This window comes from Megalobrama amblycephala, linkage group LG3, assembly GCF_018812025.1.
Source record: "Megalobrama amblycephala isolate DHTTF-2021 linkage group LG3, ASM1881202v1, whole genome shotgun sequence".
NCBI lineage: Eukaryota > Metazoa > Chordata > Actinopteri > Cypriniformes > Xenocyprididae > Megalobrama > Megalobrama amblycephala.
Window position 1 is genome coordinate 32,048,674 of NC_063046.1, and position 14,915 is coordinate 32,063,588.

General features: G+C 35.7%; 1 protein-coding gene across 1 annotated transcript; it reads left to right on the forward strand.

Moving 5' to 3' along the window:
- Positions 1 to 195: 195 nt before the first annotated feature.
- On the forward strand, positions 196 to 14,907 carry mfge8a (milk fat globule EGF and factor V/VIII domain containing a). The gene is made up of 10 exons (XM_048185184.1): positions 196 to 434; positions 1,731 to 1,856; positions 2,335 to 2,466; positions 8,016 to 8,129; positions 8,270 to 8,451; positions 12,017 to 12,172; positions 12,263 to 12,407; positions 12,516 to 12,718; positions 13,000 to 13,155; positions 13,863 to 14,907. The coding sequence occupies exons 1-10, from the start codon at positions 356 to 358 to the stop codon at positions 14,004 to 14,006; spliced, it is 1,437 nt and encodes a 478-aa protein (XP_048041141.1). The 5' UTR covers positions 196 to 355; the 3' UTR covers positions 14,007 to 14,907.
- The last annotated feature ends 8 nt before the right edge of the window (positions 14,908 to 14,915 follow it).

The following is a 14,915-nucleotide window of genomic DNA, read 5'->3' on the forward strand; positions in this document are numbered from 1 at the left end:
GGGATAATAGGATTGCTAAACTGGCCAGTTTTCAGGAGTTTCTAATGTAACGTAATCGACAATTTCCCCAAAATACAGATTCTTTAAACAGTTCAGCACAACATCCGGAAAACACGTCTACATAATACCTTTACTCTGACAGTTCCGTTTTAATCGCATACTTTCAATTGTACCGAGTCGTTATAATCTGACAGTACAACAGATCTTGAAATAGCTGATCCGTGCGCGTGAACGGTGCGCGTGCCCTGCGCTTGAGCGCGTCTAGCTGCTCCACGTTTGAGGATGACGTCAGGAGACCTAGCGGTAAAGAAAACGCTCCGGGACTTGAGAAACAAACAGAAAGCAGAGTACCAATATGAAGACCCGGAGCCTTACTCGGTCCTGTATAATAGTTTTTGTCAGTTCAGTCATTTGCAGCATTTGTACTGTGAATGGTGAGTAACATCTTATATTCTTAGTAGGCTACAATTTTAGTGCTTTTTATTTAATGCTCTTTTTCCAGTCGAACCCTGTTAGATACAAAGTGTCACTGCTTTACTGAAGATAAAAGAGTTTGAGCTTAAAATTAGTAATTTAAATAATTTTACCTACGTTTACTTTTTTTGCAGTAGTTAGTGCATCTTTTAATCTGTTACATAGGCCTATATATAATACAGCAAACAAAAGAATTACAGTACTTTAATAGTGAATGTTTCTTATTGTGAGAAGGAGTTGATCTGTGGTTGTTGAACATTTCACAGATTTTCCTTCAATCTATTTGAGACAATCTTGTATTTCTCTTGCTGGCCATATAAGTAGGATAGAGTTTTGATCAAGTAACAAAAGCCATCAGTTAACATTTAAATTAACATTTTGTTCAAACGCCTGTTGCATGATCTCTCTTTATTTATCTTATTCATCATATAATATTTATTCTATCCAAATTATTATATTTTCTTGTTAAATGAAATAAAGATGAATTTCATACAGTGTTAACCACCCAGATGATACTGAGATTTCGGGCCATTGTGGGAAAGAACAAATCCACTGCAGGGAGGTGGAAAGGGATTTGCACTCCACTGGATAATATGACTCACAACAACAAAATTCTGGAAAGTAATTCTGTGCAAAGTTGCTTAAGAGAAGTGCCTTTAATTTCTTGCTCAAGCCTATTCAAAGAAACCCGTCTTAACCTCTACATGTAATCTTAATGAGCTCAGAGGGCAAATCTCCCATGTTGTGTAACGTTTTACACATCAACATGTGCCTTAGAGCATTTCGTTGCGTTCTGGTCATGCCTCTTTTTTTTTATCCTAACATGTTGTTCAGCCAGAATAAAGCACAATGAATGCTGAGGCTTCCTAAACAGAACATGAGCAGCATTTAATTGCTGTTTTGTTTCGTTATGATTGCTTCCGATATATTTTGTGCACTCATACGCACACAGTTATCACAATTCAAGCTCTTTTTCATAAATTCACTTATATCATAGAAACTTTCCTATCCTTGAAAAGTATACATCAGCTTTCGAAAGTTCATTCAGCATACACATTGGCTATGCTGCTCACATCTCTTATCTTTTGTACTCTCCTGATCCTGTTCAGAAGCGTGAAAAGCGCTTCTTACTCCTTTGTATCTCTCGAAGCTTAATATGCAGGACCACTCCGTCCATTGCCAAATTATAAAATAAGAACTAATTCCAGTCTAATCTTTGTAATTCCATTCACTCCTGCTTATGTGTGTCTCTATAGGAGATTACTGCAAGGTGAACCTGTGTCACAACGGAGGGACATGTGTGACTGGCATTGGAGAAGATCCCTTCTTCTGCATCTGTGCTGAGGGATTTGCCGGAGATACTTGCAATGCCACCGAGAATGGTCTGAATTTGAAATGTTGTTTATCTGAGTTTTACTGGCTCAATCCTCATCTAAATTTCAGATTAGGTTTACATGGGTCACCTTATTGCCTTCTTGCTTAGAGGTTGCTCTTTCATAGCTTAGGAGAAGGAACGTTTTCAGTTGTTTTTCATTTGGGTAGCAACTTTGTCTCAGAAACCGTAGATGTCATCAAATTTCAAATGGAATTTTGTGAATGTTTTCTGATTGCACACTTTGTTATCTTGGCAAATCTGAACACAGTTTGAAACATTGTTGAGATCTCTACTGAAACAAGGAGACACATCAGATTGCTCCTGTACTCAGATGGAAAATATGAGAGATATGGGCATAAGTCTTAATTTGCTCTTCTTAAAATCTCATTGCTGAAACAATTCAAAACATCACTTTTTTTCTTTTTCTATGGGTTTGTCCATATTGTGAGACCAACAACAGAACTTACTTCTGTTTTCCTCCACAGGTCCTTGTAACCCAAACCCATGTAAAAACGATGGCATGTGTGAGGTGATCGCTAACTCCAGAAGAGGAGACGTTTTTAATGAGTATGTGTGCAAATGCCAACCTGGGTTCGAAGGTGCACACTGCCACATCAGTAAGTTTTGTACCACTTATTTCAGATTTACAACAAGCTTTGTCAGTATCTGTTGCACTAATTAAAAACTCGATGATGATCACTCCAGTGGGCTAAAGAAAGGGTTTAGAAGAATGTTTGTATAAAACTTTAAAAGGAAAAAACTTCAATTACTGAACAAAACAATTACTAAAACTATATGATCACACGCATGGGGACTTATTCATACAAATTTCTGTGTAAATACATAATAATAGCAGTGTATTTAAAGGGACAACTTAAACACAAATTGATTGATGATTTGTTCTGTTCATGTCTTATGAGTAAGGCTGATTAAGACTCATTTATGCTTAGTTACACAATACATGGAGTCCCTGTGATGCATTTGGTGGTTCATTCGTGTTAAGACTTTTCTCCTACATTCCGAATATTCTTGTGGCTGCAGAGAGAGTTCAGTTACTGCATGATGTATCATTTGTTTCACATTGTTTCATTGGTATAATGCTTATAAAGGTACTGTGGCACTGGTGTAAACACCAGACACACCCAGGATGTTGAGCAGTCAGTGGTGGTTAGGAAGAGATGTAACCATAGTGAGTTTTAAATAGGCTTTGTTAAAATTTTCCAGTCCACACAAGTCCCTTTCCATGTATGGTGTTAACTCTTTGCTGCCTGGTGGACACATCTTTTAAAGCCATTTTAACCATTCAGATTATAATGATACATCCAAAACCCCATCACGCCATGTCAGAATTACCATAATTACAGGATTCTGACTTGTAAAAAAGTGTTCACGTCTTTGCAGAATCATTATTGCAACTTGTACCACCTGACCACTGCAACATCATGCAGAAACACTCAAAAATGGCAGTCTACAGAAGTAAGATGTACTTAAGCAATTATTTCATATTTCTGCTTATAATTCTTACAACTGACTGTTTAAGCATCGTCTGAAAATAAACAAAAAGCAAGCAATACAGTTTTAAATAGCTAGCACAGTGTTAAATAATTATCTAATGTCTCTCTAAAATTAAATGAAAATTCTGTCATCATTTACACACCCACAAGTTGTTCCAAACCTGTATGAGTTTTCTGTATGAGCACAAAAGAAGATATTTTGAAGACTGCTGGAACCAAAAAGTTGACAGTAGCCATTGACTTGCATTGTATTCTTGTCAAATAAGGCATTTACATAATGACTGCTATTTCTTACTGTAGTTCAACTTTCCCCTTTATATCACGTTTTGATTTTAATGAAAGTAGGGATTTACCAGATACTTCTAAACTCCTCCACTACAAAATTGCAGTAGACTAATGTGTAATACATAATTTTGCAAAAAAAAAAAAAAAAAAAAAAGGTTATGTTTATATTCTCCTTTTAAAGCAACCTTAAAATAATGTCTCTAAAATTATTTCAGTGATAGAACAACTCTTAACCGGATGAATTCTACTGCAGCTGCTACCTGAGCAGCCTCCCATCGGCTACAACCACACTCTGCAAGTTTCGTGTTCGGGTCGGTACACAGTCGGCTGCCCAATGCCCATCCCCTGCCCGCAGAAGAGTGCGACCTGCTTTACGGCATACGTCACATATTTTACTCGTAGCCTGGGTGGACTTGGCCAACAGCTAACTATAAGACGAAACGATCTAATATGCAAGCCTTAAAACCAACGCCATGGCAGAGCCAGCAAAGAAACCAAAGAGAGTTTTGTTGGAGGTGGTGCGAGCTGAAAGAGGCAAAGGGTTTCCAAACATGGTTGCTGCATTCGCTGGTTCCGTCAGCTTAGTCAACAAATTCACGTGTATTGCGCATCCCACAGGGAAGCTTATCCACAAGTTTCCTACGCCCCATGAGGCCTTGCGTCAAACGTGGGAGCGTCTTCCGGTTCGAAGTAAACAAGCTGGACTTGACACTCATTCATTCAACATTTGACAGTCATTCAAGATTTAACGATCCAAACTTGCGAACGTTTGTTTTTTACTTAAAGATTTAAGATTCCAGCATCAATATTTGAACAATGTTTTACAATAAAAAATGTTACATTAATAGTAATGTATTAATTTATGTCAGGAGTGCAGATCAATCATGCTAAATCTAACAGATTCAGTTGCGCCTGCTTCCATTTATTTACGAGAATGGAATATCACGAGAATGCACGAATGCACAAAACAACTCCACTAAGGCTTTTAAATCCAAAGGCTTGAACATTTAGAAATATATTGATAACATACCCTACAGTATGTTTACGTCACTTTTCTGAGCATTTCTATTTATTTTCCTCTAAATTATTTGATGATTGCAATCCGAGGATGTTTGCGCGATCTCGTCTGTCTATCCTGATCCTTTCAGCCAGAGCAACAGAGGGAGCTCATGAGAAGGCAACAGGAGTTATGAGTTATACGAGTTAACCGGAGTGTGTGAATCTGTGAAAGATATGCATTTGTCAGGAATCAACAGACACAGGGAAGAGACAGATAAAACATTAAACTAAATAAATACACGATTATAATCATATAAGAATTGTCTTCGTCCCTCAAGCAGTCTCTGATATTTTCCATAAACGTGTGTATTTATCGCAATGGTTAACATCAGTAGCCTTTAGCATCGCATACAGTGGAAACGCGACTGGCTCTGGCACGCACGATACGTTAGGAGTAAAATCACATCATAAGGCTTTGGTGCATCAGTGACAGGTGAAGTACAGACAGCGGGTTGTTCATGTATTGCAGGGTCAGGATGCTCTAGTCATGCAGCAGCACTTTTGTGGAAGGTCAGTAAAGTAAAGGGCAATTAAGGGCACGAAAACTGTTTATTGTATTGTGATATTATTAACTAATAAATGTACTAAACTGAAATGTTGTCCCTGAGCGCCGTAACGACATCTCTCATAAAGATTTGCAACTTTGCAAAGTAAACAATGATCCAAAAAACACTTAGCCTCTTCACTAATTAGCACACTAAATACCATTGGTATGCTACTTCCGCCGCCTCACCGGAAGTTGTACCCACGTTCTCGTTTACAGTAGCGGCCCGCGGAAACAGGTGGATACAGCGACAGTATTTACGACACTAGTGACAGACAATTGTGCTTATTAAAGGCGCTCTAAGCGATTTGACGCGTTTTTAGGCCCAATTTTTTTTGTCACATACCGCAAACATCTCCTCACTATGCGCTAGCTGCCTGTCCCTTGAACACACTGTAAAAAAACGCGGTCTCTGTAGTCGCCACAAGCTCCGAAAACTGCAATAAAAACAAACATGGACCACTTAACATAATAAACATGCTCCAGCCAATAACCGACAAGCAGCGTCAATACGCAAGCTACTTACATTTTAAATGCGCGTTCATGACTGTTTCAAGAAGCACGGAGGGGAGGGCCAGGAGGAGGAGGTGGAGGAGGGAGGGTCTAGCTAGCCTCTGTTTTGTTTGACAACACTTCGAACGTCAAGAGGAAGTTACTCCGCTCAGAATCGCTTAGAGCGCCTTTAACCACATGGGGTAACCGTGAGTAAATGTTCCATGGTGTTGCTTTAATATAAGAAATTCCAAAAAAAAAAAAAAAATGCATGCATCAAAGGGTTAAAATGCAAGAAAAGTTAAAAAATGTCGTAGACTTAGACTAGCATTATCACTGAATGGCCTTCAAATGCAGCCAGGAATATTCACCATAGGGGCAGCTTCAGTGCAAATAGGCAAGCCTTAATCAAGCCAAAGAGGTTTTATACTTAAGAAGAACAGTGCAGTCCAGCTTTTGGGCATTAGGGAGGCTCTAAAATATTTCCATCTAATGTACTGGCCAAATTCAATCAGACAACTAATTCTTATAAATCTCATTTGTTAATTTATTTGTTTGTTTGAACTATTTGGCATAATGTTAAGTTGCTTTTTGTCATGAATTAAATCTCTTTTAGTTCTGTTCAGAATAGATTATGTTCTAATATTCTGTGAGTTTGGTCATTGCTCACAACAAATAAGCTGTGATTGAGTCTGTAAGACCTCTTCTTCAGCAGTTCTGTTTGCTTATGTGAATGCATGTGTATGTGCTTGTGTGCTGAATGTTTGTCCAGGCTTTGATCAGAGTGATGTTTTTTTTTTGTGTTGTTCAATCCTCTTAACAGTTTAGGAACAAAACAACTTCTGTTGTTGGGATGAAAATATGGTGTTTGCCTTTCCAATTATAGCTGTTCTGTGTCATTTTCTGAAACAAAAAGTATTTCTGCTAGAATGATTTGGATGTTAGTTTTGTAATACTTTTCCAATAAGACTAGAAGTGGTAAACAGCAGCCCACTAAATATAACACAACTGTTCAAAAGTTTAGGATGGGTAAGATTATATATATATGCTCACTTATTTGATTAAAAATGCAGTAAAAACTGTAATATTGTTAATATGATTACAATTTAAAATAACTTTTCTATTTTAATATATTTTTGAATATAGTTTATTCCTGTGATGGCAAAGCTGAATTTTCAGCATCATTACTGCAGTCTTCAGTGTCACATGATACTTCAGAAATTATTCTAATATGCTGATTTGCTGCTCAAGAAACATTAATTATTATCAGTATTGAAAACAGTTGTGCTGCTTAATATTTTTGTGGGAAATGTGATACATATTTTACCGTGATACATTATAAATGTCTTTACTGTCACTTTTGATCAATTTAATTCATACTTGCTGAAAAAAGTATTAATTTCTTTAAAAAATATCACTGACCCTAAACTTTTAAACAGTAATGTACTCAGCAAAAAAATCTATGCATCTCACATTTTATACCATTTTTCTGAGAGAAGTTTGCCCCTTAGTGGAGATTTATGATAACTGCAATAAGCCAGTTTATGAGAATAGACAAGGTCTGTGTCCTAAATCTCTTGAGAAGGCATTATTTTGAATAAGTAATTACTTCACAACCGCTAAAAAAAGTAATGTAATACCTAATAATGTGTACCTAGCAGACATAACACCCAAATAATGATCCACATAATGATAGAACAGGGAGTCAGATGCTCAATGTGAATATCTGTTGGCATATCTCTTCATCATTTTGCAATTTGGCAGATGTTGTGAACTTAAAGCAGGAATCTGCTATGGCTACAGACTCTCTGACATCTTCAATTAGATATCTCTCATTAGACAGTTCTACCAAAAAAAAAAAAAAGTTGTGTCTTTGATGTTACAGCATGTCTTCTGGCAACATTTATTGCGTCTGTCAGTCCAATTCAGCATCTTGCACAGTGTTTACTTTCAGCAGTTGTGCTGTAGCTGCAGTCTGCAGGAGTTTACTGGAAATGCAGACTGGACTTGGACCATTCGATCTTATGCTCCACACAGAACTCTCTGTCCCCTTAGAGTAAAATTCGAGATCCTGCAGCCACCTGCGTGAGCGCACAGGCTGAGCTTTGTGCCACCACACTCCTCAGTCACCGCACTAATAATTATATATCCTTAACTTCAGCTGCAGTTACATGACAGCTCCCTTCCTCTGCAGAGAGGCATCCCATTACAGCATGTCCAACTTACTGTAGAAGTTGGACACGTCATATTGACATTGCTGTATTATTCACAGATGTGAATGACTGTGCAAACCAGCCTTGTAAGAATGGAGGCCTGTGTCGTGATCTGGATGCAGACTACACCTGCCAGTGCCCTTCTCCATACGTTGGAAAGCAATGCCTTCTACGTGAGTTTTTATATGATCATTATATGTTTTCCTTGTGTTTAACCTCTTATTTCCCAGTACAATAATAAACATTTTAGGGTGGCAATAAGGTAGCAATGAGCTGTGCAACACTGTTACTCACACCATCTTTAATGGTGCAGGCTGTACATCTTTATTGGGGATGGAGGAAGGAGAAATCGTGGAGTCCCAGATCTCGGCTTCCTCTGTACACTCTGGCATTCTAGGGCTGCAGCACTGGGGACCGGAGCTCGCGCGACTCAACAATCGGGGCATTGTCAATGCCTGGAGCTCTGCACCCCAAGACAAGAACCCCTGGATTGAGGTTTGCCAATCAGCCCATTGATTGATTGATTTTTGTTTTATTTTTATTTATATTTATATTTTTTGCCTCTTGATTAACAAAAAAAAAAAAAAGTTTTACATTTTTTTATGACAGTTGAAACTTTGTTTAAGTTATAGAATTGGCTCAAAAATTTTTATAAAAATTTTACTTATAATCTTACTCATGATATTACGGAATAGTGTTGTCACGGTACCAAAATTCCAGTAGTCGGTACCGATACCATGAAAATTTTACGGTTCCCGGTACCAATTTCGGTACCACAGTAAAATCTATTGGAACTATTTTACTATTTTATATAGCCTATTTTAAAAACATTAAATATGATTTGGAGTGTGTGTGTGTGTTTGTGTGTGTATATATAGGCTACCTCAATGAAATAAATGTTGAAATATAAAAAAAATAAATAAATAATTAAATGCTCAAACATCCATTGTGTACTGTTGAAAAAAACAGCATATGCTGGTAAAGTTCATACAGAAGCTGTATGCTGGTCAAATGCTGGTCCTAAACTGGTCCTGCTGGTCCATACTAGTCCTAAGCTGGTCCTGGACCAGCATAAACCAGCTTCAAAACCTACTTTACCAGCATATGCTCGTTTTTTCAACAGGGGTAACAGACGTGCGTGTTTATTTTAGCTATTCCATCAGAGAAACAACACACTACAGCCTGTAAAACTATTAAATAAATATCGGTAAATAATGGTAACCTAAATAGTAAGAAAGTTAAATATTATTTCAAAAAGCATTCGTTTTTTATTTCCACACAAAGACGCGTCATATATAGCCAAGGTCCCGTTATTACTTTGATATAGCCGCTTTGCGCTTTGAGAGGGATGTGGGACACGAGCAGGAAAGAGACCATTGCTCTTTAATAATATCTTCGTTATCTCCTGATGTTACAAACAACTGACACTTATTGTAAAAGGTCTGAAGAGTGTGTTTTATCCTCCGCAGGGGCAAGACATTCAGGCTATGTGTGATTTAGCGCTGCCCGAGAAAACGAAAGTAAAAATCACTGTTTTTTACTTTTTACTTTATTTGTTTATACAAATAAACTTGACGCGCCTTATAAAGTCTAATAACAAGCACAAACTCTGTTAAATAGAAACTGACGTGCAAGCAAAAAGGTTTCTGTCCTACGGTGTTTTTTCTACTTTACCACAGTAAATAATGCGAATAGCCTATATAATAGGCCTAAATGCGAACGAAAGAAACGTTATAATCCCCTGCGTGAATGAAGATTTGGGAAAAGAAACAGATTCCATATTCAGTGGAATAACTAATGGAATATTGTTAAATTCTCTGCTAATCAGGTGACCAGATCGCGATTCGGAAAACAGAATACGAAGCTTAAATGTATGGACTCACGCACCTCTCTTATTCGGCATTAACCAAAATGTTTCCATGGCTGATTTGTCACATTTAATTGCTAAATACTGGCACATCCCTATCAGTGGGTACCGAATATACCCGGATTCTCGGTACTACCGGTACTACAGAAATGCTGGTATCGTCACATTTTCAAAATTTCAGTACCGACTTGGTACCGAAGTACCGGTACTTTTGACAACACTATTACGGAAGAGGATTAGGAAAATAAAACCATCTCGAGATTAAAGTTGCTAAATTTTGAGAAAAAAGTCAAAATAAAATGTTGAGAATAAACTCGTTAAATTACGAGAAAAAACGTGTTAAATTTCGAGAAAAAGGTCGAGAGAAAATGTTGACAATAAACTCATTAAATTACGAGAAAAAATTTGTTAAATTTTGAGAAAAAAGTCAAGATAAAATGTTGAGAATAAACTTGTTAAATTACGAGAAAAAAACTCGTTAAATTTCGAGAAAAAAGTCGAGATAAAATGTTGAGAATAAACTCGTTAAATTACGAGAAAAAAAACTCGTTAAATTTCGAGAAAAAAGTCGAGATAAAATGTTGAGAATAAACTCGTTAAATTACGAGAAAAAAAACTCGTTAAATTTTGAGAAAAAAGTCAAGATAAAATGTTGAGAATAAACTTGTTAAATTTCGAGAAAAAAGTTGAGATAAAATGTTGACATAAACTCATTAAATTGCGAGAAAAAACTTTAAATTTCAAGAAAAAAGTCGAGATAAAATGTTGAGAATAAACTCGTTAAATTACGAGAAAAAACTAGTTGCATTTCAAGAAAAAAGTCGAGATAAAATGTTGAGAATAAAGTCATTAAATTATGAGAAAAAAGTCGTTAGATTACGAGAACAAATTCGTTAAATTATGAGAAAAATGACGTTAAATTTCGAGAAAAAAGTCGAGATAAAATGTTGAGAATAAACTCGTTAAATTACGAGAAAAGTCGAGATAAAATGTTGAGAATAAAGTCATTAAATTACGAGAAAAAAGTCGTTAAATTATGAGAAAAATGACGTTAAATTTCGAGAAAAAAGTCGAGATAAAATGTTGAGAATAAACTCGTTAAATTACGAGAAAAAAGTCGAGATAAAATGTTGAGAATAAAGTCATTAAATTACGAGAAAAAAGTCGTTAAATTATGAGAAAAATGACGTTAAATTTCGAGAAAAAAGTCGAGATAAAATGTTGAGAATAAAGTCATTAAATTACGAGAAAAAAGTCGTTAAATTATGAGAAAAATGACGTTAAATTTCGAGAAAAAATTCGAGATAAAATGTTGAGAATAAACTTGTTAAATTACGAGAAAAAAGTCGAGATAAAATGTTGAGAATAAAGTCATTAAATTACGAGAAAAAAGTCGTTAGATTACGAGAACAAATTCGTTAAATTATGAGAAAAATGACCTTAAATTTCAAGAAAACAGTTGAGATAAAATGTTGAGAATAAACTTGTTAAATTACGAGAAAAAGCTCGTTAAATTTCAAGAAAAAAGTTGAGATAAAATGTTGAGAATAAACTCGTTAAATTACAAGAAAAAAACTCATTAAATTACGAGAAAAAGTCACTAACACTTTAACAAATTTATTCTCGTAATTTAATGACTTTTTTCTCGTAATTTAATGACTTTATTCTCAACATTTTATCTCGACTTTTTTCTCAAAATTTAAAAAAATCTATATTCACTAAATTCATATCCATTCAAGTGCCTTGAAACACAAATTAAAACATTCCTCATAACATTAAAAAAAAAAAAGTTGCGTGGAAGTGTTTTTAAATGTTTTCTTCTATATGCATCATTTGCTTGCAAAGTAAATAAATGTGTTTTTAAGACCTGTTCACACCAAAAATGATAACTATAAAGATAATAACTATAATGATAACTATTTTACCATCCACAGCTACTCCAATGGACAATAATGTTCTGTTTATTATAAACGTGTGCTGCAGTTTTGCTCAAGCTCTTTAACGTCGACTAGATTCTGACTAGCTTTCAGTGTTTATCAGCTGGAAAAATCCTTCTGAATATGCTACCTCAGGGCTTTTACTGAGCCAAATATTCATCATGCAATATAGGAACAAGATGGGATTAAAGTGATTCAGTTTGTTTTTGTGTATGCATGATGTTTACACTTCCACTTCTTGATTTTCTCATTTTAGATTGACATGCAGAAGAAGATGCGTCTCACTGGAATCATCACCCAAGGAGCCAGCCGCATGGGAACAGCTGAGTTTGTCAAGGCTTTCAAGGTGGCGTCCAGCTTTGATAGCAAAACATACACAGTGTACAGAGCGGATGGTCAGAGAAAAGACAAAGTAAGAAATGCAAATGTTATCAATACAACACAAGCCTTCCTTATGTGCTTAAAGCTATTCATCCCTCTGACTCTTTATTTTTTTTTTAAGGTGTTTGTAGGAAATACAGATAATGATGGAACAAAGACAAACATGTTTGACCCACCCATTGTGGCCCAGTATATTCGCATCATTCCTGTGGTGTGCCGTAAAGCTTGTACTCTCCGAATGGAACTTGTGGGCTGTGAGCTAAATGGTAAATTCAGTTGGATGAACTTTGAATCGCTATTTTTATATGAATCACTTTTTTTTCATATTTACTAATTATTAGCATTTAGCACTCTCATTTTCCCTAACATGACAGTGCAGTCCAGCACAATCGGTTGCACTGATCCGCTGGGCATGAAGTCCCGTCTCATCTCTGACACGCAGCTTACAGCATCTAGTACTTTCCGTACATGGGGTATAGATGCCTTTACCTGGTACCCCCACTACGCTCGTCTGGACAAGCAAGGCAAGACTAACGCTTGGGCGGCAGCGAACAACAGTCGCTCAGAGTGGCTCCAGGTGAGACTGTGCAATGACGTGTCTAGTTTTTACAAAGCTGTTTTGATTTTCTACCTGCTGTTGTTTCCCTTCTCATCAAAAAGTAGTAGAGTGAGGGATTTATATCTTGAAATCATAATTGCTATAAAAATATACAACAATAACTCTAAATTAGTAACTAACACTATTCAGTTTTTTTTTTTTAATTTAACATCAATTACTCTGCAGGTAACTGGACCGTAGTCTGACGTTTGTCTCTTATGTTTAATGTGTTTTTTTTTTTTTTTTTTCTCATGTCATAGCTGGATTTGGAGAACCCTAAAAGAATCACAGGCATCATCACTCAGGGAGCAAAAGATTTTGGAGTTGTGCAGTTTGTTTCAGCATTTAAGCTGGCTTACAGTGATGATGGACAAACATGGAGCATTGTGAAGGATCAAATAAGGAGAACAGACAAGGTACAGTGATAACATATTTTAAATACACACTACTGTTAAACCATTATATTGTTTTTATCTTCTTCTTTTTTTTAAAGAAAGAATATGTTTAATCAGTAAAGACACATTAAATTGATCAAAAGTGACAAAAAAATATTTATGTTACAAAGATTTCGAGTATAAATGAGTAAGCATCACAGCTGTTTTCAACATTGATGATAATAATAAATCAGCATATTAGCATGATTTCTTAAGGATCATGTGACACTGAAGACTGGAGTAATGATGCTGAAAATTCAGCTTTGCCATCACTGGAAAAAAATGACACTTAAAAACCTAGAATTCAATTTAAAAAAAAAGAAAAAAATAATTTATTTTGTAAATTGTAATAATATTTCACAATATTCATGTTTTTTCTGTATTTTTGTTCAATTAAATTAAATCATTATTGTAGGGTGCGGTATCACATGCTGCTACTCAGACTTTTTTTGTTTATTGGGCACAGTGAATATTATGGTTACACTCTCTATAAACTCCCATCTTTCCATGTTGGGATATGGATAAATGATTGAAAATAATTTTCAACCTAATAACTCAGCTTTAGTTATTTTTCATTTATCACATCTTATTTTAACAGAATTCTAAAATTGAACAAAAGCCTCAAAGCATGTAAGTCTTACATTTAGTTGTTCATTTCATTTGACTAACATGTTTTTTTCCCCCTACAGATTTTCCAAGGCAACAGTGACAACAACACATACAAAAAGAACTTGTTTGAGCCTCCGTTCTTTGCCCGATTTGTGCGGTTTCTGCCCTGGGAGTGGCACGAGCGGATAACTGTACGCATGGAGCTGCTGGGCTGTGATGTTTAGTGAATGCGCTGAAGGCTGAACAAGTCTGTCAGCTTGTTGTAGGTGATGATTTGTTTCAATATACATTAGCTTCAGTTGTTTCTCTGTATTGTATTGAATTGATGTCATTATTTTGATGTACTTTTTAAGGGCTCAGTTGATCTAATTTTCAACACCTTTTGGCACAGTGACAATTTTATGAAACCACCTTTAAGTTTAAGTTAACCACCAAGTAAGTTTCAGAGAATATTGCAAAATTTGAAAAACATAAACCTGAAAGAAAAACGGAGACTAATTGTAATGCTTTATTAAAATGGTTAGCCTCACAACCAATGACCATTCTTCAAAATGTATGTCCTAATTTACAAAGAAATATACAAACTCATAAATATCTTTTACAGTTACTCCTCATTTTTGGGCACCAAGGTGAGAAAATCTATCCATGAAGCAACCTACCTGCTTCAACATGTCTTAAATATTACAGCTCACTAGTGCTGATGTCCAGTAGTTGCCCTTATTCTGCCTTCTAACACGTAGAGGAAAAAGGTCAACTTGTAATCCTGTGTCTTTTTGCTGTAAGCACTGTCTGCAATATTTTTTTTCCTGAACTAATCTTGACTGTCTGGAGTACATTTATATACAGTATGAGTCTGTTAGAAACAGTGCTGTAAATTAGAAATGAATTGAAAACACTCCAGGGAAATTTCTTTGTTGAAATTTCATGTTAAGAGTGGCAAAGCTGCTCAAATCAATTGAATTGTTTGCACTGCAGTTGCTCTACACTTTATACATTTTATAACTCGATTTTATTTGAGTCAATGTAAACAACCAAATTGGAATAGAATTGTACAATTGTGCATATATTGAGTATCTTTTGTAAAACATGTTGTCTTTAACAATATTAATAAATATGTTAAATATTTGTGCTTC

Coding starts and splice junctions, on each gene's coding strand:
- mfge8a (XM_048185184.1), top strand. CDS start 356: ATGAAGACCCGGAGCCTTACTCGGTCCTGTATAATAGTTTTTGTCAGT. Junction 2,467..8,015: donor AGGTGCACACTGCCACATCA/GTAAGTTTTGTA, acceptor TATTATTCACAG/ATGTGAATGACTGTGCAAAC. Junction 12,719..12,999: donor GTCGCTCAGAGTGGCTCCAG/GTGAGACTGTGC, acceptor CTCATGTCATAG/CTGGATTTGGAGAACCCTAA.